The sequence below is a fragment of the Vigna unguiculata genome, chromosome 1 (assembly GCF_004118075.2).
Source record: "Vigna unguiculata cultivar IT97K-499-35 chromosome 1, ASM411807v1, whole genome shotgun sequence".
In the NCBI taxonomy this organism is placed as follows: domain Eukaryota; kingdom Viridiplantae; phylum Streptophyta; class Magnoliopsida; order Fabales; family Fabaceae; genus Vigna; species Vigna unguiculata.
Window position 1 is genome coordinate 39,416,028 of NC_040279.1, and position 22,543 is coordinate 39,438,570.

The 22,543-nt window shown below is 30.0% G+C and overlaps 1 protein-coding gene across 2 annotated transcripts; it reads left to right on the plus strand.

Annotated features, from left to right (window-relative positions):
* Positions 1-10,302: 10,302 nt before the first annotated feature.
* On the plus strand, positions 10,303-15,251 carry LOC114183917 (protein phosphatase 2C 37-like). Of its 2 annotated transcripts, XM_028071110.1 has the most exons (5): positions 10,303-10,429; positions 13,379-13,799; positions 13,891-14,205; positions 14,330-14,435; positions 14,552-15,251. In XM_028071110.1, the coding sequence occupies exons 2-5, from the start codon at positions 13,446-13,448 to the stop codon at positions 14,902-14,904; spliced, it is 1,128 nt and encodes a 375-aa protein (XP_027926911.1). In that variant the 5' UTR covers positions 10,303-10,429; positions 13,379-13,445; the 3' UTR covers positions 14,905-15,251. The 2 variants fall into 2 exon arrangements, with proteins under 2 accessions (XP_027926911.1, XP_027926902.1); XM_028071101.1 differs by lacking the exon at positions 10,303-10,429 and having other exon boundaries at positions 13,142-13,799.
* The last annotated feature ends 7,292 nt before the right edge of the window (positions 15,252-22,543 follow it).

Consider the following 22,543-nt stretch of genomic DNA (forward strand, 5'->3'; position numbering starts at 1 on the left):
TCTTACATCATTCATCATATTATTTTTTAATGTTTCTTTTATTATTATTATTATTATTATTGTTATTATTATGTTTATGTATAATCATTATATATAAGATAATGATTTTAATTTTTGAATATGGAATATCTTTCTATGCATTTTTAAGTAGATGTCTTGTAAGGTGACATGTTGCTATTGTACTTTAGCTATAATCTTCGTTGTTATTTTTCTTGTCTTTGATTAGGTAAACTAATTGGACTTATTTTGATAGAAAATGAATATAAATTATTATGAAAAAAATTTATTTTGCTCAACAAAAAAAAAATCACTCATCACAAATGCAGGTCAGCCCGCAGGACAAGTGAACCCGAAATTAAACTGCAAAACGGGCCAATCCGGCCCGCACTTTGCGGGCCAAAACGGACTGGGCTGGCCCGCTTTACCATCTCTACTCTTGACATTGAATCAAGGAAATTTACTTATCACAATCTCTTTTCTTTAATTAAGACAAATATCAAAAGTGTAATAATTAAGTTGAAGGTATTTAATTAATTTTACAATAAATGCAAAGGCAGAGAGTTCTGTTGTTAAATATATAAGTATATTAATTTCATAATGTTTGATATTGTCCAAGCTATTACTTGAGATAATTAGATTGATTTTGGAAGCTTTGCGATAAAAGAACAATGCTTTTAAAATCATGTTAGATATAATGTTTTGGTCGGGAAGATAGATTTCCACTTTCTAGAATAATATAGGAAAAAATATGTTTTTGATCTCTGAAGTTTTATTTTAAATTGAATATAGTCCTTGGTGGAAACTTATATGTCATTTGGTCCTATACTTTTAAAAATATTGATTTTTGTCCCTATTTTTATAATTGTGTCAAAGTTTATCCTATGTGACAAACGGTGCACCACATATTATTTGTTTTTTTATAAAATAAAACTCCAATGTCGATCTAACTCACACTTTTCATAATAAAAAAAGTTTAAAATCTAACATATGGAAGTGTAAATAGTAAATATGGGGTACAGAAAAATGAATGGCTCATTCAACCACAACAATATCCTATTATTATTATTATTATTTTAATTATATTATTATATATTAATAATAATAATAATAATGTTAATAATACTAAATAATAATAATAACATATTATTAATATATACTTCTCACATGAGGAGTATACAAAAAGAGTTTCATATATTTCTTATAACACAACCCCTTCATATATTCCTTCTCAAAACACACACAGCCCCTCTTTCATATACTCTTATTGTATTTTTATATTTTTATCAAACATTATGGTGTGCAACAATATATGATAAAAGATTCACTTGAATTAAGTTTTATGATCCAATTCAAAGCAAAAACATCAAACAATTCTTAATGTAACATTCACATAACAAGCTCTCAAGTTTTAACAACAAATATAAACTTGAACAATAAAAATATAATGTCGTAACAGTTTTTATTATAAGTTCGGATTAGTGATCAAAATTTCAATTCTAGTGTTATGAATGACCTATGATGTATCCTAACTCTAAATACACAATTCTAGATTCTAATACAGTGTCCAATAATCAGAGAGTCACACATATACAATTAATAATATTAAAATAACCTTGTATTTAATACTTCATTATCTTGAAATATTATTAGTTGGAAATTTAATTGAAAATATTTTAAAATATAATCTAAGCAGAATATAATAATAGAAATTCAAAAAGTCTGTTTGATCATTAAAAAAAAGGAAATTTTCAGTTTTTGCTAAGCAATATAAATACTAAAAATTTAAATTAAATAAAAGTCAGTTAAATTAAACGAAAAAACAAAAGTTTAAAACTTTTCTACCCAGAGATTGTTTTTTGTGATGGCTATGAGGGAAAGAGAGATTTTTGTGTGTCAGTGTGTGAGACAAATAAATAAGGGTGGGTAAAGAGGAAAATTTTGAAAACCATCCCCTCTCTGCACTCTACCTCGAAATGCAAACCCAGCTCTGACTACTTTTTATGTTCATTGGGCCTCAAGATTTCAGAGGATATAACCTTACTCTTCAAAACTAGATCACTCAGCATTCCCTTCTGTACTTTTTGACACGACATCATGGATCCTAGGAAACAACATCTGTTGTCTTGACCCGTACAAAACCTCAACCTAGAAACCTGGTTTTAGTAACTACTGTAAGCTGTTTCACAGGGGCGCCAACAGTATACATAATGCAGCTCATCTCAAAAACACGCGTCACTGTAAGTTTGAAATTGCAGGAAGAAGGTGCCATTTGCTTGAGCTATCATATGCATGTTTTCCCTTTGGCTAAGACTGAGTGCATCATCTCTTTCCTCTGCTGATGCTCTATGCATATAAGCATGGCATGGTTATTCGTGTCATGTGCATATATTTCTTTTTGCTGATGTTGATCCAGAGTTTCTCGCATGTCTTCCTCGTGTCATTCCAACCCAATTAGCCATGACACGTAATATTGCTAGCTCTGTCATTTTCATAGCTGTTGCTGTTGATGAATATGAGGACAATGCATGGTGTCTGAAGAAATTAGACACATCATATATTTTTGTTTTTTTCTTATTATTATATTTCCTCACTCTATTTATTTTTAGCATCTAAACAAAACACTGTATTGCAAGTTGCAGCAGCAGCGGCAATGAATATCTGTCATTTCATTACCTTTGCAGGTGGAGTCTAGACTCAAAAGTATCATCAATAGAATGATATAACTGTTTATAACTTCATTTTCCTGATTTTTTCTTAATGATGTTCAAGTTCTACTCTATCTTTAAATAAAAAAATATATTTTTTTTAATGTAAGACTAAGAGAATTGAACATTCTATATTTTGAAATAGATAGTGTACTAGAAATTCTTAAACTTGTGACTTTTAGAGAGATATCTATACTCATGTTTACATGTGTGAAGTTAATCTGTACACAATATTGTTTTATTATGTATTTCTTTCCATCAATTTTTTACTTTTTTTCTTGTGATAAAGTTTTCTTCACATTTTGTGATAGAGACATGATAGTAATAATGCACTATAGAGTGGTCCAAATACACCTTTGATCTTTTACAGAAGATAAAAAGTTTACCAATGTGAAATATTTATGTATTTTTTTTAATAAAAAAAAGTATGCAAATTTATTTTATTATTAAATAAAGAATAAGATTAATTTAATCAACTAAAAATTTATATAAATTGAAAAAATAATATAATTGTATGTTTTCTTCTATTAATTATATCATCTTTTATTTTTATTCCATTAAATATTATGTTAATATTATATTTAAAAATAATAAAATGATTATATATAATAGGCTTAAATACCTTTTTGGTACTCATTTTCGTAGTGTTTGTTGCGAATGGTCCTCATTTTCACAGAATATTTAAAATGGTCTTCATTTTTACCGAATGTTTATAATGGTCCTCATTTTCGCAATTCGTGTTTTATTTGGTCCTTTTCTGTAACGCCGTTTAAATCATTAACGGAGCATTGTACATGTGGCACGATTTGTAATAGGGTGTATTACGTGTACTGTACAGGTGACTTAATTAGATATTTGGGGATAAATAAGTGAGATAGGGTTTTGGTAGGGAATGTTTGGGCAGTTGGTGAGTTTTTGCAATCTTGTTCCTCCATTCCCAATTGGTATTGCTGCAATCTTCTTCTTCCTACAATCCCATTATATAGGTATGTTACGGTTCCAATCTTCTTCCTTTACCTCTAGCTGTAATCGTTGGAGGCAACCGTGTTGTATCACTTCGTGCACTATTGTCCTACACACGTCAATACCTCCAAGATCACCAATAAGCAATTCCAAGAACCATGTCCAAGTTTCTTTATTTTCAACTTCCACAACAGCATACGCTAAGGGCAGTAATTGATCATTAGCATCTCTACCCACAGCACTCAACAACTCACCTCCTCCGTATTTTCCTTTTAAAAAACAACCCTCCAAACCTATGATGGGTCTACAGAAGACAAAATAATCTTTACATACTTTTAAACAGGAGTAAAACCTCTGAAAAATTGCTTCATCATTATCATTTTCCACTTTGATTTTTATAGTTGATCCAGGATTACATTTTAGTAATTCATGTGCATATCGTAGATTCTTTTATATTGCTCTTTAAATGACCCATCTACTATATCTGCAACCATTGCCCTTGCTTTACGAGCTGTTGATGAAATGACAAGTATTAGCTGCTTCTTCTACAAATCTGAACTCAAGAAAGACGAAGATAAAGAAATTTCCCTAATTGCAAAATTTCCCCTAAATTAAAAAATTAACGTTAATTAGTCACCTGTACAGTACACGTAACACACCCTAATACAAACCGTGTCACCTGTACAATGTTCCGTTAATAATTTAAATGGCGTTACAGAAAATGACCAAATAAAACACGAATTGCGAAAATGAGGACCATTCTAAACATTCGGTAAAAATGAGGACCATTTTAAACTTTATGTGAAAATAAGGACCATCCACAACAAACACTACGAAAATAAGGACCAAAAAGGTATTTAAGCCTATATAATAATAATAATAATAATAATAATAATAATAATAATAATAATAATTATTATTATTATTATTATTATTATTATTATTATTATTATTATTATTATTATTATTATTATTATTATTATTATTATTATTACAAGTTTTGTTATAGTTCACTTGTCTGAATAATAGTCATTTCCAAACTTTAATATGTTTTTTTTATTCTATTTTTGTTTTCTGATAAATGCGGTGATTACATGTCTTGATAACATAGTGTCTTTTTTTTTTAAACAATCTTGTATTCAATCATTTAGTTTATAAAGCAACTTTTGAAACATTATTTATGACTAAACATAACTAATTTTTTAAGAATGATTTATTTTTTAATATTCAATTGCCCTCTACTTTTAAAGTCACCTCATAAGCACGCAACTATGTGTAAATATTTTTACTATTGAAAAAAAAAATTAAAAGTGCTACTTGTAATATTTTAAATTTTAAATAACAAGTGATAATTTAATTAGCTATCTATAACTAAATCAAAGAACATATGCATTTTTTATAAGAATTAAAATAAACCAAAATGATAAAAAAAGCACTAACTATTATATATATATATATATATATATATATATATATATATATATATATATATATATATATATATATATATATATATTAAGCACATTTAAACTATATTGTATTGTATTGTGGATATAATTTCTTTAAGAAATCATTTATTTAAATAAAAGATATACACACTCAAGATAAAAAAAACATTAAACGATAAATTGATTATTTTTTTGTTATTGTAATAAGGAGAACTTCGTCTCAATTAATAGTATTGACGAATTGAGTTGAATTTTTGGTAAAACACCTACAAAATTTACCTTCTAACATATAAGAGATATAGGATATAATTTTATATTTTTTAGTTAGTAACTAATTCTTGTATAGTTGGTGGACTAATATATAAATAATTTAATCTCTTTGTAATAGATACATATAGTTTATTTTAGTATATTCTTTTTTTTTCTTTGTTATTTTATTTTTCATCTTTGTTCATAATTGTACATGACAAATCACAATTCATCTCTTCTACAATGTTTTCAACTTCATTCTCATCCTTTTATAACTATTTAGACTATTGCTACTTCAATCTCCATCCGAAATCTCGTGATATAGCAACAACAGATTCAAGCAATAATTAGATGTTACAAGCTCGCAAGTTCATTTTGAAATGCAATACCTGCAAAGTTCTGGTCAAAGAAGATGATACTTGTGGCATGATTAATCATGCAATCGTGAAATATGAACAACAAGATCAACTCTTGATTGTTTGGCTCTGTATGTACGGCTACATCAATCCTTACTAAAATAGTGAGATTAGAACATTCACACCAAATCCAGAAATCCAGAAGCGTGTCACAACACATAATGTCTCTCAAAGCCAGGGCAAGCTCAGAAAATTGAACCTCCAACTACGAGCAATCAAGAAAGATAAGTCAATAAATGAATTCCTTTATATATTGAACAAATTGTAGATATTTATTCAATGGTATTTTTTTCTTTGGTATTCTTTCTTCTTTTTGTTTTCATCTCTGTTATAATCGTACATGGCAAATCACGATTCATCTCTTTTGTAATGTCTCTAACTTCATTCTTATATTCCTTAACTCTTTAAAATTTTACTACTTCAATCTCTATCGAAATTTCGTGATATGGCAACAACAGGTTCAAACAATAATTCGAGGTTAACAGCTCACAAATTCATAACAGGAAATGCAATACTGGCAAAGTTTAGGTAAGAGAAGATGAAACTTTTGGCATGATTAATCCTGCATTCTTGAATATGAACAACAAGATCAACTCTTGATTGCATGACTCTTAGCATCAATGACTGCATCAACCTTTAACAAAATGGTGGGATTAGAAAATTCACCCAAAATCCATAAGCACCTGAAAACAAATTATGTCTCTCAAAGCCAGGGCAAGCTCAGAAAATTGAACCTCCAACTACGAGCAATCAAGAAAGATAAGTCAATAAATGAATTCCTTTATATATTGAACAAATTGTAGATATTTATTCAATGGTATTTTTTCTTTGGTATTCTTTCTTCTTTTGTTTTCATCTCTGTTATAATCGTACATGGAAAATCACGATTCATCTCTTTTGTAATGTCTCTAACTTCATTCTTATATTCCTTAACTCTTTAAAATTTTACTACTTCAATCTCTATCGAAATTTCGTGATATGGCAACAACAGGTTCAAACAATAATTCGAGGTTACCAGCTCACAAATTCATAACAGGAAATGCAATACCGGCAAAGTTTAGGTCAAAGAAGATGAATCTTTTGGCATGATTAATCCTGCATTCTTGAATATGAACAACAAGATAACTCTTGATTGCATGACTCTTAGCATCAATGACTGCATCAACCTTTAACAAAATGGTGGGATTAGAAAATTCACCCAAAATCCATAAGCACCTGAAAACAAATTATGTCTCTCAAAGCCAGGGCAAGCTCAGAAAATTGAACCTCCAACTACGAGCAATCAAGAAAGATAAGTCAATAAATGAATTCCTTTATATATTGAACAAATTGTAGATATTTATTCAATGGTATTTTTTTCTTTGGTATTCTTTCTTCTTTTGTTTTCATCTCTGTTATAATCGTACATGGAAAATCACGATTCATCTCTTTTGTAATGTCTCTAACTTCATTCTTATATTCCTTAACTCTTTAAAATTTTACTACTTCAATCTCTATCGAAATTTCGTGATATGGCAACAACAGGTTCAAACAATAATTCGAGGTTACCAGCTCACAAATTCATAACAGGAAATGCAATACCGGCAAAGTTTAGGTCAAAGAAGATGAATCTTTTGGCATGATTAATCCTGCATTCTTGAATATGAACAACAAGATCAACTCTTGATTGCATGACTCTTAGCATCAATGACTGCATCAACCTTTAACAAAATGGTGGGATTAGAAAATTCACCCAAAATCCATAAGCACCTGAAAACAAATTATGTCTCTCAAAGCCAGGGCAAGCTCAGAAAATTGAACCTCCAACTACGAGCAATCAAGAAAGATAAGTCAATAAATGAATTCCTTTATATATTGAACAAATTGTAGATATTTATTCAATGGTATTTTTTTCTTTGGTATTCTTTCTTCTTTTGTTTTCATCTCTGTTATAATCGTACATGGAAAATCACGATTCATCTCTTTTGTAATGTCTCTAACTTCATTCTTATATTCCTTAACTCTTTAAAATTTTACTACTTCAATCTCTATCAAAATTTCGTGATATGGCAACAACAGGTTCAAACAATAATTCGAGGTTACCAGCTCACAAATTCATAACAGGAAATGCAATACCGGCAAAGTTTAGGTCAAAGAAGATGAATCTTTTGGCATGATTAATCCTGCATTCTTGAATATGAACAACAAGATCAACTCTTGATTGCATGACTCTTAGCATCAATGACTACATCAACCTTTAACAAAATGATGGGATTAGAAAATTCACCCAAAATCCAGAAGCACCTGAAAACAAATTATGTCTCTCAAAGCCAGGGCAAGATCAAAATTGAACCTCCAACTACGACCAATCAAGAAAGATAAGTCAATACATGAATTCCTTTATATATTGAACAAATTGTAAATATCTATTCAATGACATTTTTTTCTGTGTTATTCTTTCTTCTTTTTGTTTTCATCTCTGTTGATAATCGTACATGGCAAATCACTATTCATCTCTTCTGTAATGTCTCTAACTTCATTCTTATATTCTTTAACTCTTTAAAATTTTACTACTTCAATCTTTATCGGAATTTCGTGATATGGCAACAACAGGTTCAAGCAATAATTCGAGGTTACCAGCTCATAAATTCATTACAGGAAATGCAATACCAGCAAAGTTAAGTTATAGAAGATGAAACTTTTGGCATGATTAATCCTACACTCTTGAATATGAGCAACAAGATAAACTCTTGATTGTATGACTCTTAGCATCAATGACTGCATCAACCCTTTAATAAAATGGTGGAATTAGAAAATTCACCCAAAATCTAGAAGCACCTGAAAACAAATTATGTCTCTCAAAGCCAAGGCAAGATTAAAAAATTGAAGCTTCAACTACTAGCCATCAAGAAAGATAAGTCAATAAATGAATTCTTTTATCTACTAAAAAAATTGTAGATATTTTAATCAATGATATTTTTCTTCTATGTTATTCCTTCTTCTTTTTGTTTTCATCTATGCTCATAATCGTTCATGGCAAATCACGATTCATCTCTTCTATAATATGTCTAACTTTATTCTGATTTTCTTTAACTCTTTAAACTTTTATTGCTTCAATCTCTATCGAAATTTTTGTGATATGGCAACAGGTTCAAGCAATAATTCGAGGTTACCAGCTCACAAATTCATCACAAGAAATGCAATACCAACAAAGTTTAGGTCAGAGACTATGAAACTTTTGGCACGATTAATCCTACACTCTTGAATATGAGCAACAAGATCAACTCTTGATTGCATGACTCTTGACATCGATGACTGCATCAACCTTTACAAAAATGGTGGGATTATGCCTCTCAAAATCAAGACAAGATTAGAAAATTGAAGCTCCAACTACTAGTCATCAAGAAAGATAAGTCAATACATGAATTCTTTTATCTATTAAACAAATTGTAGATATTTTAATCAATTATATTTTTCTTCTCTGTTATTCTTTCTTCTTTTTGTTTTCATCTATGCTCATAATCGTTCATGACAGATCACGATTCATCTCTTATGCAATATGTCCAACTTCATTCTGATTTTCTTTAACACTTTAAACATTTACTACTCCAATATCCACCAAAATTTTGTGATGTGGAAATAACATGTTCAAGCAATAATCGCAGGTTACAAGGTCACAAATTCATTACACAAAATGCAATACCAACAAAGTTTAGGTCATTTCAATTGAAATTTTTGGCATGATTAATCCTAATTTCTTGAAATATGAGCAACAAGATGAACTCTTGATTGCATGGCTCTTAACATCGATGTATGCATCAATCCTTACAAAAATGGTGGGATTAGAAAATTCACACCAAATCTAGAAGCATCTACAAACACATTATGCCTCTTAGACTCTCAAAGACAGGGCAAGATTGGAAAATTGAAACTACAACTACCAATAATCAAGAAAGATAAGTCAGTAAATGAATTTTTTAATCAATTAAAATAAATGTAGATATTTTCATCCATGATATTTTCTTCTTTTTGTTTTCATCTTTGTTCATAATCATACATGGCAAATTGTGATTAATCTCTTATGCAATGTCTCCAATTTCATTCTCATCTTCTTTAACTCTTTGAACTTTTACTACTCCAATCTCCATTACAGGAAATGCAATACCAACAAAGTTTATGTTAGAGAAGATGAAACTTGATTAGTCCTGCATTCTTGAAATATAAGTAACAAGATCAACTCTTTATTGCATGACTTTTAACATTGATGACTACTTTGGTCTATACTAAAATGGTGGGAATAGAAAATTCACACAATTTCCCAAAACACCTAAAAACATATTATGTCTCTCAACCTTGTGACGATTAAAAAATTGAGGTTCCAATTATCTGAAATCAATAAATATAAGTCAATAAATGATTTTTTTTTATCAATTAAACAAATTGTAAATATTTTAGTCATTTTTAGATCACATATTTCTTTTCTTCTGAAGATTACATTATGTTTATTCTTAATTATTTGATTATTTATATCTATACAATTGATCATGTTGAGATTTGTCTTTCAGCTTACAAAGAAAGATTTGATAATCAGAAAGATATAGAGACCAAGTTAAAAAATACAAGAGAAGATTAGGAAGGATCAAAATGGAGGTGATTTTCAATCTTTCAGGTAAAAACTTTATCATTATATTATTATATAATCGTTTCTCTCAAGTTAATTCTATACACCATGTTCAATTTGGTACAATATTAATTATTATTTTATAATCATTTATCACAAATTAATTATAAATAAAAAGTATATTTATAATTTATTATTATGAAATATTGTAAACTGATATCTTTCTATGTTAGTTATCCACCTATTGTTTAGTTGTATTAAGGTCTTTGCAAGCAATGACTAGATATTGTTTTGCATCTTCCACTCATGTTGTTAACTATGTTATCCTCTCATATCATGCATATTGCATATTACTGTTTGTTTAATTGTTCAATAATTTCAGATCTTGCCATAGAAAGTTTAGGATTTATTTTTTATTCAACTTCTTAACAATATAAAATATTTATATCATACCGTGATAGATATATGCTTAAATTTTGGTAAAAGAAAACAAAATACGTCACAAATCTTAAGCAGTTGTGTAGATCTGTACGGGAGTGTGCTTTGATAACACCCTCCTTAGTTTTAAGAAATTTTGAAAGTTTTGTTGATACAATGAAATTTTATAAAATTAATTCTATAATTTTAAAAGCTAATTTACATATTTGTATTATTTCTCATTAACTTGAGATAATATATTAAATATTAAATATAAGACTTTCGCTATGGCTATGTTATATAAGTTTAATATTGAGATAATATTGGTTAGGGGAGTAGGATTAGTAATCGAGTCGAAGGGAGGAGAGAAAGAAGAGAATTAGAGAGGTGAGAGTGGTATTTGAAGAGGTTGGAATGCGTAAAAAAAGGCCACGCGTCCCACATTGAATAAGAAGAAGCTGAGATATTCTGCAAGCGTCGGCTTTGACATGCGGTCCCACACGTGTCCAAATATCCTTTCTTACGTAGATCGCTTTCATTGGACAACTGGAATCGCTACATAAAGCGAAGCTCCTCTCTCAACTTTGCTGAGGACATATAGCTGCTCAACTTCTAATTCCCAAAATTAAGATACTTTGGTCACATTATGAGAGATGAATCAAAAATGAAGATTATAGAACAAATAGAAATAAAAAATATCATGAGGTGAGAATGGAAGAGTATATGAATACATTAATAATACCAAGTATTATTGAAAATATATATATATATATATATATATATATATATATATATATATATATAAAATATATCATTCACTCTAAAAGTAACTCTGATAATATTATATTATACCATTATACGTTCAATTTTCAAATGATTTTTAGTGTTGTACCATTTATCATGCATATTGCATTCCAGTTTTGATAAAGTATGAAATAAATCCTTAATAATTTGAATATAATAATTTAGAAGTATTTTACACTAATAATACATTAAAAACTTAATAAGAAATTAAATTCATAAATAATTTAGGTAAAATATCTTATAAAAATAAAAAAGTATACCAAAATCCTTTACTCCCAAATTCATAATAAAAGAAAATTTCTTCTACTCTTTGATTTGGGTTTTTAGATAAATAATTAATTTCATATAATAAATATTAATATATTTTAATAATAAAAACTTATTATTTTGGTACAAATATCTTGATTTCATTAGGTTAATGATTAACAATTAAATATATGATTAGAATTTAGTAGCTATCATGTGTTTTCAAAGAAAAAAATTAACATTAATATACTATTATCGCCAATAGAATTATATTTTCTTTTTTTTAAATTTAAAATTCTGATTAGTTTCTTAAAGGTTAATTGGATATTTCCGTTAATTTTTGCTTTAACAAATTACATATTACTATTAATCTTTATTTAACTAAATTGTATATTATCATTAATCTTTGTTTTAATAAACACATTATAATTACTAAAAATTAAAAGTGTATATTCAATTATTTTAATCATTAATCACTTCAAACAAAATTAATCAATTATTTTGATTCATATTTACAAGAAGAGTCTAATGCATTAGTGTTTTTTTTTTTTGTGTCTGTAAATTTTAATAGTAAAAGGTTATTTACTTTTACCTTATTTTATTTTCTATTTAAATTATTCTTCCTCCTGCCATTTTTCTTTCCCTCTTTAATAAAAGAAAACAGTAAATATCGAAGGCGCGTGGTGTGTGTATACAAAAAGGAGCCACCGTGACTAGCTTTCTCAAACAAAGAATCTCGTATTCTACTATGAAGCCACGTGGTGACATCCCCGGCCGAGCGTCTTAAGAGACCGAAAAGTGAACAAAAAAAATAAAAACACAGAAAAAACATTTCTCCCAAATCTGCTGTGTAAACAAGAGTGTGGCTACATAATGTATAATTAATTAACTATTAGTAGTAATAGACATAAGGTAGAGATATATAATAATAAAAGGATGTTATGCAATAGTAATTATAATTTGCGGGTGGAAGGGGAAGCAGAAGAAGAGAGAAGAGAAAATAGAGTTAGGATATAGGAATTGGAAGGTAAGAGAGAAGGAGAGGACCACATGCGTGTCCGAAAAAGAAGAAGGGTTGGAGCTAGCGTGGATGGAAATGATTGGTGCCACGTAGGGATTTGAGAAAAAGGACGCACCACGTGTACGAGAGGGAAGAGAAGGGGCGATGTGATGAAGGGTGGAGATGGCATACGGTGCCCCTGACGGTGACGGGCAGGCTGCCCGTGTGGCCCCCAGCTGAAGTGAACAATCGCTCTTTCTCTCTCTTTCTCTCCTTCTCTCTATTTTCTCTCTCATTCTCACCGCCTAGAAAACCTTTCTCCCCCAATCCCATTTCAGTGGCACTGTCCTCTTCCTCAAAAGCCTTCCGTTTCCGCCTATTAGCGTTCTTCTCTTTCTCTCTCCCTCGCTTCCCCAGTTTAACTATCTCCATAATTTACTCCTACTACTACTACTGCAACAAATTCTCTCTTTCTCTCTGTTGATTTCGCGCCTATAAAAGCCACACTCAATGGCTGGGATTTGCTGTAGAGTTGTTGGAGAAGGTGACACCCCTACTCCTCTTGAACCAACATCTCGTCCTTCCACCCGCAGAGCCATGGATATCGTTCCCTTGAAGTACATCGCTGACATGGCCGTCTCCGACTCTTCCCGGAAGCGTCCCAAGCTCGATCTTAACGACGCTGATACTCAGCTTCAAACTGACCAGGAATCCTCCGGAACCGAGGTTATGAAGAAGGATTCCATGGAGAACGAAGAAGACGATGACGCTTCCGACACTAAATCCGGAACAGACGATGAATCCTCCGAAGATGAAGAGTGTCCCAAGTATGGCGTCACCTCTGTCTGCGGCAGGAGGAGGGACATGGAGGACTCTGTTTCCCTGCGCCCTTTCTTCTCGCCGGAAGGCTTCCACTACTTCGGCGTTTTTGACGGTCATGGTTGCTCTCATGTCTGTATTCTCCCACTCTTCAACTCAGTGTTTGCTAATGGATCTGGTTCTGTCTTCTCCTCTTAATCCTTTCAATTTGTTCTTTCCACAGGTTGCCACTATGTGCAAGGAGCGGCTACACGAGATTCTGAACGAAGAGATTAACGAGGGGGATGACACTTTGCACTGGAGAGCATTGATGGAGAGCGGTTTCGCTCGCATGGATGAAGAGGTGTTCCGCCGGAGTCAGGCCAGCCAGACTTTCAACTGTAGGTGCGAGCTCCAGACTCCGCACTGCGACGCAGTTGGATCCACTGCTGTCATCGCCATCCTCACCCGGAACAAAATTGTCGTCTCCAACTGCGGCGACTCCCGTGCCGTCCTCTGCCGTAGCGGAGTTGCCATTCCTCTCTCTTCAGATCACAAGGTACCATTCTCTCTCTGTACTAATTTCCTTTCATTTCATTTCCCAATAAACACCAATAAACAAGACAACAAAATAATGTACGTATAACCGTCTTTTTGGATCCGTTTCATTAACTGTTTTTCAGCCGGACCGTCCTGACGAATTGCTTCGAGTGGAATCCAAGGGAGGGCGTGTGATTTACTGGGACGGCCCAAGAGTGCTGGGTGTGTTGGCCATGTCTCGAGCCATAGGCAAGTGAATGAACGACTGCGCAAGATGGCAGCTTTTTTTTTATTATTGTTACTGTTCCCCATCTTAGGTTGAGGTTTGTTAAGTTCTAATTGTAGTGTTACTTGCTTTTGTCCAGGAGACTACTATCTGAAGCCGTTCGTGATTTCGGTGCCCGAGGTGACTGTGACGGATCGAAGTGATGACGACGAGTGTTTGATACTGGCAAGTGATGGACTGTGGGATGTGGTGTCAAACGAAACTGCTTGTGGGGTGGTGAAGATGTGCCTGAAGTCGCAGACACCTCCAACGCCTCCAGGGTCTCCGGGTGGTTATGTGACGGCGGACGGCTCCGACCGTGCTTGCTCGGATGCTTCAATTCTGTTGACTAAGCTGGCTTTGGCAAGGCACAGTGCCGATAATGTGAGTGTGGTGGTCCTTGATTTGAGGAAGGAGCAAGAACAAACTCCCACTTCCAGCGTAAACGAATGAATGCAACAAGAATGGATGAACGAGTGCCTCTCTAGAGCAGCATAATGGGCACTTCCACTGCACTGCACACCCTCTGTTTCCAGACAGACAATCTCCGAGGTCTGCCTTTTGCTGAATAATAATGTTGTTTCTTTTCTTTTTTTTTCTTTCCAAGTGTAATGTTTTTTAGATTTCAGAAAAAGGAAAAAGGAGGAGGAAAATTGTAACTTTCGAAAATGAAACAAAATCATAGGGAAATTTCGTTGTAGGGGAAATTCGTGTCGACTAAGGATTCAATGAACCCGTCGGCACCTTTTCTTTTGTCCATAGACTCTATAAATTGAATTTTCCTTTGGTTCTTGCGTCATCTATGATCAATTCTATTTTAACTTTCTTCTTGGGAATGTTGGAAAAAACTTCATTGCCAGAAGCATTTATTGTTGTTATTCTTAATTTAACTTGTATCCCATTTTGGTCTCATTCTTTCAATCTTCATCAAATGGACAACATAGAGTCATCTGCATAATTTTTTCACACGACCACGCACAAAAGCATCATAGTACTAAAAAGTCAAAAGGAAGACTCTTGATTCTTCAGCAGAAAAATAGTCACTTTGCAACATAGCTGTTTAGATGTTGAATGAGTTAGGAACTCCCAAACTCTTCTATGTCGAAATTGAGTTAGGAACTCCCAAACTCTTCTACGTGGAAATCAAAAATTGAAATGATCTTAACCGAATCCTTTAAGCTAAATCAAGTTATTAACTTTCATCTTTAAATAATTATATTTGATGAAATTTTAAAATACTGGGAAAGAGATGCACTTTAGTATCTTAACCAGTTTTTAAAGCAAGTGTTCTGTGATTTTAATGAGTGTTCTGTGATTTTAACGAGTTCGTCTAATTATTGTTTATTGAAGTGTGTAACTGGACACAAGAATAATAATAATAATAACATGAAGGAAACGAGATACGACATGGTACTGAGCAAGTCACGACATCATAAAAAACGATCAATGTGTGAATTTGTAGAACCAGTTGCATGATTAGTCTCTTGACAATAACAATTTGAATAATGCTTTAGTCAAAATTTAAAAGGGGACACCAACAAATGCATCTATACCACTTTTCCAATGATTTCCTCTGCTTTTAAGAATTGAGTTTCATTATTACTTTAATAACTAATATTAAGGAATGTTCTATTATTTCATGTTTTTGTATGATGGTTAATAATGCGGATCTTTCAATTCTTACATCAACGAGGTAATGGAATTTGCATGTTTGGATAATTCTGAACATACTTTTGGTAGTTATAACATAACAAGGACACTGTTTAAGAAGTTAAACAGAATACAACTCTGTTATTAGAAATTATATAAAAGCACATTGAAAAATCAATTATATATTTCTATTATAAAAAATGTTTTTCAATTTTTTTAACTAGATTCTCTGCCTCTTACACTAATATTCTATTCTTGTAAATGAAGATATTCTTTCATCTCTTATTATGAAAATACATATTATGGGAATTCAAAGTGGAATATTTTGTGGTTGTATCTTAATTCCGATTAACTTACATCAACGTATTCAAATAATTTTTTTAATATCCATCCCCGAAAGCACATTGTTAATATGGTGGTCTTGCTTAGAGTAATTACATCTTTTTAACATTTATCCTTGAAACAACATTGTAAGCATATTTCTCTTTCTTTGAGTAATCAAGCTTAGTTAATATGAAATTTACAAATGGATAATGATTTTATTAGTTTTTTTTTCTTTCTTAGTATTCATATGTGTCTTTATGAAATTCCTACCTTTTTTTTTAAACTAAAAAAGAATATAAGAATGTGGATGAATTGCATTTGTCACCTAGAGAATAGTCTAAAACTTTTACTTCTTTAAAAGATAAATTTCTTTTTCATTAGAAGAACAAGACAGTGCAAAATACAAAATTACTATTGTATTAGTTTGTCTTTTAGTATTTTTTTTTTTAAAACCACTAACTGTTTAAGCTTTTACAATTATGAAGAGTATTACAAATGAAAGGGTCTAAGCTAGATAGATAGATCTAAAAACTAAACTCAAGCTTTTTAGTGAGCCATTCAAAGATGAAATGAAATAACTTTAAAATTTAATTTATCAAAGGATTTGTAGTTTTTTTTTCTTATTTGTGATATTTCATACAAAGTTTTTAAAAGGAAGTTTTTGGGATAAGTTGAAAGTGTTTTTTGATGGTGCCATTTAAGATTTTATTGAAAATAAATAAAACCATCAATGAGCCTTTCATTAACTATTTTTCATGATAATATAAAAAAAATATTTTTCTTTATTTGATGCATCAAGCAATATTATTTTATTAAGACAACACATGTCATGATTTTGATCATATATAACAACACATGTCATGATTTTGATATATATACAACAAATAGTTAAGTTTTGATGATTATATCACGATTTTGATCATATATAACAAATAATGTTAAGTTTTTATGATTTAGTTATATCTTCTATAAGTGAAAATAAGGAAAAGTTTCTATACTTGAAGAAAAGGAAGACAGAGCTTCACAAAGACTATATGAATAAGGAAAAGTAAGTTTCTATACTTGAAGAAAAACAAGGCAAAGCTTAACAAAGACCATATAAACCTTTAAAAGAAAAAATGTTTAGATCATATATAACGATTAAGCGACAACCATTATAAAATGTCAGTCAACAACAAAAAGTAGACATTAAATAAAACACAAAATTTAATTTGTTAAACTTTTTACCTTTTACTCACTCGACTCACACAATTACATTAATTTTAACAAATAGGATAACTCGTTGATATGTTCAATTTGTTATCCATTTTAGGAAAACTTATCTTAATGTGAGATATTTAAAATGTTTAACAAGATGACAACGAAAGTTTTTTTTTATTTATTTAAAAAATCTTCACTATGTAACACTCTTTTTCTTCTATCAAGATATTTATATTTTCTCTCGTGAGAGTTGTCCTTGTAACCAATAAAACAACATTTTTATTGTGACAAAAGTGACAATTATAAAGTATATGGGAAAATCATATGTGACACCGTTAAAAATATATTTTGTTTTGTATCTTATGAGGAAATAAAAAGATGACTAAGGATGATTTTGTGTATTCATTACAAAACATAGGTTATAGTGAGAATTGTAAATAAAAGATTATTATTATTATTATAAATAAAAGATTTAATTGTTATTGATGTGTTACATGACTGATGTATTATGAAATGTTATTATGATTATGATGATGAAGAAGATGTGTTGGGTAGCAATAAGTTGCAGACGACACAGGAGTCACATTTGAAAGTCGACAACAATAGATGTAATTTGATGACAGTGCCCTTTTTTTGGGACCCAAATTGTCGACTCAGGAATGGATAAAATGCTGTTCCTCTACATACTTATATTCCTGTAGTTCTTCTCCGTACACCCTTTATGCAATAAAAGAGACACATCAATAAATGTTTTTTTTATAATAACATCTTTTCGTTTAAATTCTTAATCATTTCCGTGTTTCTATAAATACCCGAAATTCAATAAATTTAACAAATTACGGATAATAATCTTGAAGACCGAATTACGTATTTTTGGGAGATTAGATTTGAAGAAATTCACGTGCATTATTGTGATTGCATATATATTTAAATAGTATAATGATGATGTTGTAGTCATTGGAAGTAGTTTTCTATTAAAAGGAAACACAATTCTTAAACAGAATGAAAGGAAAAAGATATTTGGTTTGGGTTGTTGTTGGTATATTATTGCAGCATTTTTGATAGAAATTCCATGAAAAAATAAACATGTGGGGTCGCAGAGATAGTAAATGAAAGATGAACACGTAGCATTTGATCCTTCTTTTGTGTCAACATCTCTTAGCTGGAGGAGATTTGGTTGGATATGATGCTGATTGCTTCCTCTCAACCCTATCACTTGTTACATCTCAGAATCGGTTACTAATTATTTCTGGAAAAACCATTCAATTGCTTCTTAAACATTAGTGTTTTTTAATTAAAGACGATTAGTTTACCTAATATGGATATTAGCCTAAGTTTTATGACATTCTTGATATGGTCAAAGGTACTGGGGTTTGGTGATGCATCGTAATTGCGTCCATTTTGACAAAATGATTGTGTAGTACCAATGAGAGTGCACCTACTAATTGGGAAACATTGTTCGTGTGTGGGATGAAAATGTTTCAAGTACTTATGTGAGTTGCTCTTAGTAGCTTCACATGCAAAGTGTTTGTTTTAGTGAGATATTTTCTTATAGATATTTGCTCTTTTCAAACTCTTTGAGTGAGTCATAATGTATTTCATATTACAAATGAAGGTATATTTGAAATTTAGATTTTCTCTTTAGTTTTGGTATATATATATATATTATTTTTACCTATACTGATAAACATTAATTTTAATGTTTTAGAATGATATATCAATATTAGTGTATTTTTAATATTCGGACAACATAAAAACTTAAGCAGCTCAAAATTTGAACTTATCTATTTGATTTTTTTTTTCTCATTATATGTTTAATGGAAAAGAATTTAGAGAGAAAATAAGTAAAAGGAAATGAAAAATATATAAAATTAAGGTTATTTGGTTTAAAAAAAATAAAATACATTTTTTGAGAATAAATCATTTTATAATATTAATATTATTCTTATCAATAGTTTTATTTATTATTAATAGTATATTTTACTAATTTATTGTTTATAACAGTAAAATCCTAAAAAAAAAAAATCTTATTCATATTCCTATCAATTATGAATTTTTATAGTTAACTATGCTATAACTCAAAAGAACTTTTTACATTTTAAGTGATATGATTGGACTCAAATTGATCTTTTGAAAATTAAATACCTCTATAGTTTGAGTTCCTGATTAAAAATTTAATGTAAAATAGATAGTTGAAATATTTGCATATAAGATTTTTTGTATGAAATATAAAAAAAGTTTGTATTTACATATAAGATATTCATAAAAGGTTTTATATATAAGTAAATAAAAATTTCAAGAACTTACATCACGGCACACTCATCATTCAAGATCCATTTGAAGATTTATTGATCGTGTTATACTATATCAAATAAGTCATTTTATTTAATTTAACGTAATTCCACACTCAATTAAAAGTTTATGCATTCTCAATTGCTTCTCTTGTCTTTTTTACTTATGGGATAAAAATATTATGATTTTTATTTTTTTTCTCATCTTTTATTCTTTAATATTATTAAGTATAGACTATTGATTAATGTTTTTTTTTTTTAAGATCGATAACTCACATTGGATCATGTCAAAAATAAGAATTATAGTATAATTTTTTTTCGTTTATTTTTTCCTTACCTAAGTGTTATTCAGAAGGTTGAGAGTTCACTCATTATAACGATTTTGATGTTTCACTTATACAGTTTAAATGTGTGATGTGTAACAGTGAATTTGGTATGCACTTCACCTATTCAATATTGGCATGTGCTTTATGACATAAGACATTTTTTAAACTTGTGTGGACCCATCTAATTTTCAAAATTTATTGTATGATCAGACATAATGTGTTTCCAGCCACTCTCCCTATAACATGTAATCACATTTTTGAAATATATAAAATAAAAATTAAACATGTGACTGTAAAAACATTTAATAGTTTCTCCTACTTTTTAGCTTCATGGATTGCTACAGAGGGCCAAGCTTTAATCCAAAACAATATCAGTATAAAATAATTTTATAACAATTCATGCATCTTCTTTCACTTTCTTTCACTGCAGAGATACAACACTAATGAAGATCTGAACCTAACTACATAAGGTATTGACATCACTCTCAACCCAAAATTTTAAGGAAATGAATTTATGAATCTTTATTCTTATATAGTGCCTTACTTTCTCATTTTTAACTAATGTGAAACTTAGACTCATACTTGAATTCCTAATAATTCTTAACAATACTGTGTACCTTTTACAACCTCAGCTAATCACAAATAGCACATTTCTCGTTAGAATCTTGAATTACATTTCAAAGCTACTGGATACTGCAAATCTATGTTTATTGTTTTTCTTGGGACTCAAGAATCTAGGACCATGTCCTGTCCTGGAACCCAAATAATCATAGTCATCATAGAAATTTAGTTGTCTGTCTCCTAATAATATAATGTCTTTGGGTGAGATCCTTGAGAGGATAAGGTAGAAGTGATAAGATGTAACCTACAATAATGCTATCCTATCCAAAGAACTTTGGCATATAATCAAATTGTAATGATTTATAATTTTCTTCAGCAGTTTCCCACATTATGTCCCAATCAACCTACGAAAATTAAGAAAAGAAATAGTAACATTATTTGTTTGTGTAGGAAATTAACGAGAATCTGATACTGTGAAATATTTTTAAAACAATACAGCATCCAAAGGTTGACAGCAGAAGAAAAATGTACGCGACTTCATTCGAAGTCAAGATTCAAAAGAAATAAATTTGGCAGAATCATGGATAAGTTTTTATTCCCCTAAGCATGGTGCCAAAAGTTCAATCACTAATCTGAAATTTTGCTGAGCTCATATATATGCTGAGGTTGACCATGAATAATGCTCTACTTTTCAGATCTTCTGAATATAATAACATCACAAAGAATAATGTCATCATAACTCTTAAAGCATTAGGAAAAAAAAAAAAAAAAACATTCATCATCAGATAATCAATAAATAAGAAACTTTTGAGGACCCGTATTTGGTTACAAAGTACGTGAAGTATCACATTCTCTTAGGATGCATGTTGAAGACAAAATCAGAGGTCATTTGATCAACCCCATTCAATTATGTGGTTATTTGATTCTATCACATGTTTATTTTTATAGTGATTAGAAATTTCACATCAATTAGAAAGAATAAGACGCATTTATAATATATGTGTGAATATAAAACTCATTTTATCAATTAATTTTATAGAATTGAATTAAATTTAAAATTTAATTTTTTTAATAATAAAATTATTTAAAGTTTATCTTTACCGTATATAAAATGGTAGTAATTCATCTTAAAATAATTGTTATATTTAAATTCCACTTCTTAGAAGTAGTGTTGTTCATCATTATGAAAATCAAGAGATTCTTTCTGAGGATTCAATTCTAGTTGTTTACATTCACTGCAAAAGGTTTAAAGATTAAATTTTTTTCAAGTTAACACAGATGAAACTTCTATAGCAACTTCTTTAATTATAAGTTTTAATTTATAGTTACAATGGTTGTATTATTTTTTAACAAATCATAAACAATCCTATTTGATCAGTCAGTCATTGTTATAGGTAATAAAACCCTATTTTTAATATTTTATGTAACAATATATCTAAAACTTGAAGGTGATCCATGCATATTATTTATGTATGTACAATTAGACATCTAAGGATAATAACTCTAATCTAGTAATGCATTTTTTTCCAATTTCAAAAGAGTGCATGATAAAATACAACTGAGTGATGAACTATTAACTATTTTGTAAACTGTGTATGAAAATTTTCAATAAAATGATTAAATTGATAAATTTAATATTTATAAAAAGATTTTGAAAGTGAATGTTATTGATTTGAGAGCTGCCAGCCTGCAATGATTGAGAAAAGGTCTGCAAGCTACAAGAAAAAAAAAAGTGAGGCT

Coding starts and splice junctions, on each gene's coding strand:
- LOC114183917 (XM_028071101.1), top strand. CDS start 13,359: ATGGCTGGGATTTGCTGTAGAGTTGTTGGAGAAGGTGACACCCCTACT. Junction 13,800..13,890: donor ACGGTCATGGTTGCTCTCAT/GTCTGTATTCTC, acceptor TTCTTTCCACAG/GTTGCCACTATGTGCAAGGA. Junction 14,436..14,551: donor GGCCATGTCTCGAGCCATAG/GCAAGTGAATGA, acceptor GCTTTTGTCCAG/GAGACTACTATCTGAAGCCG.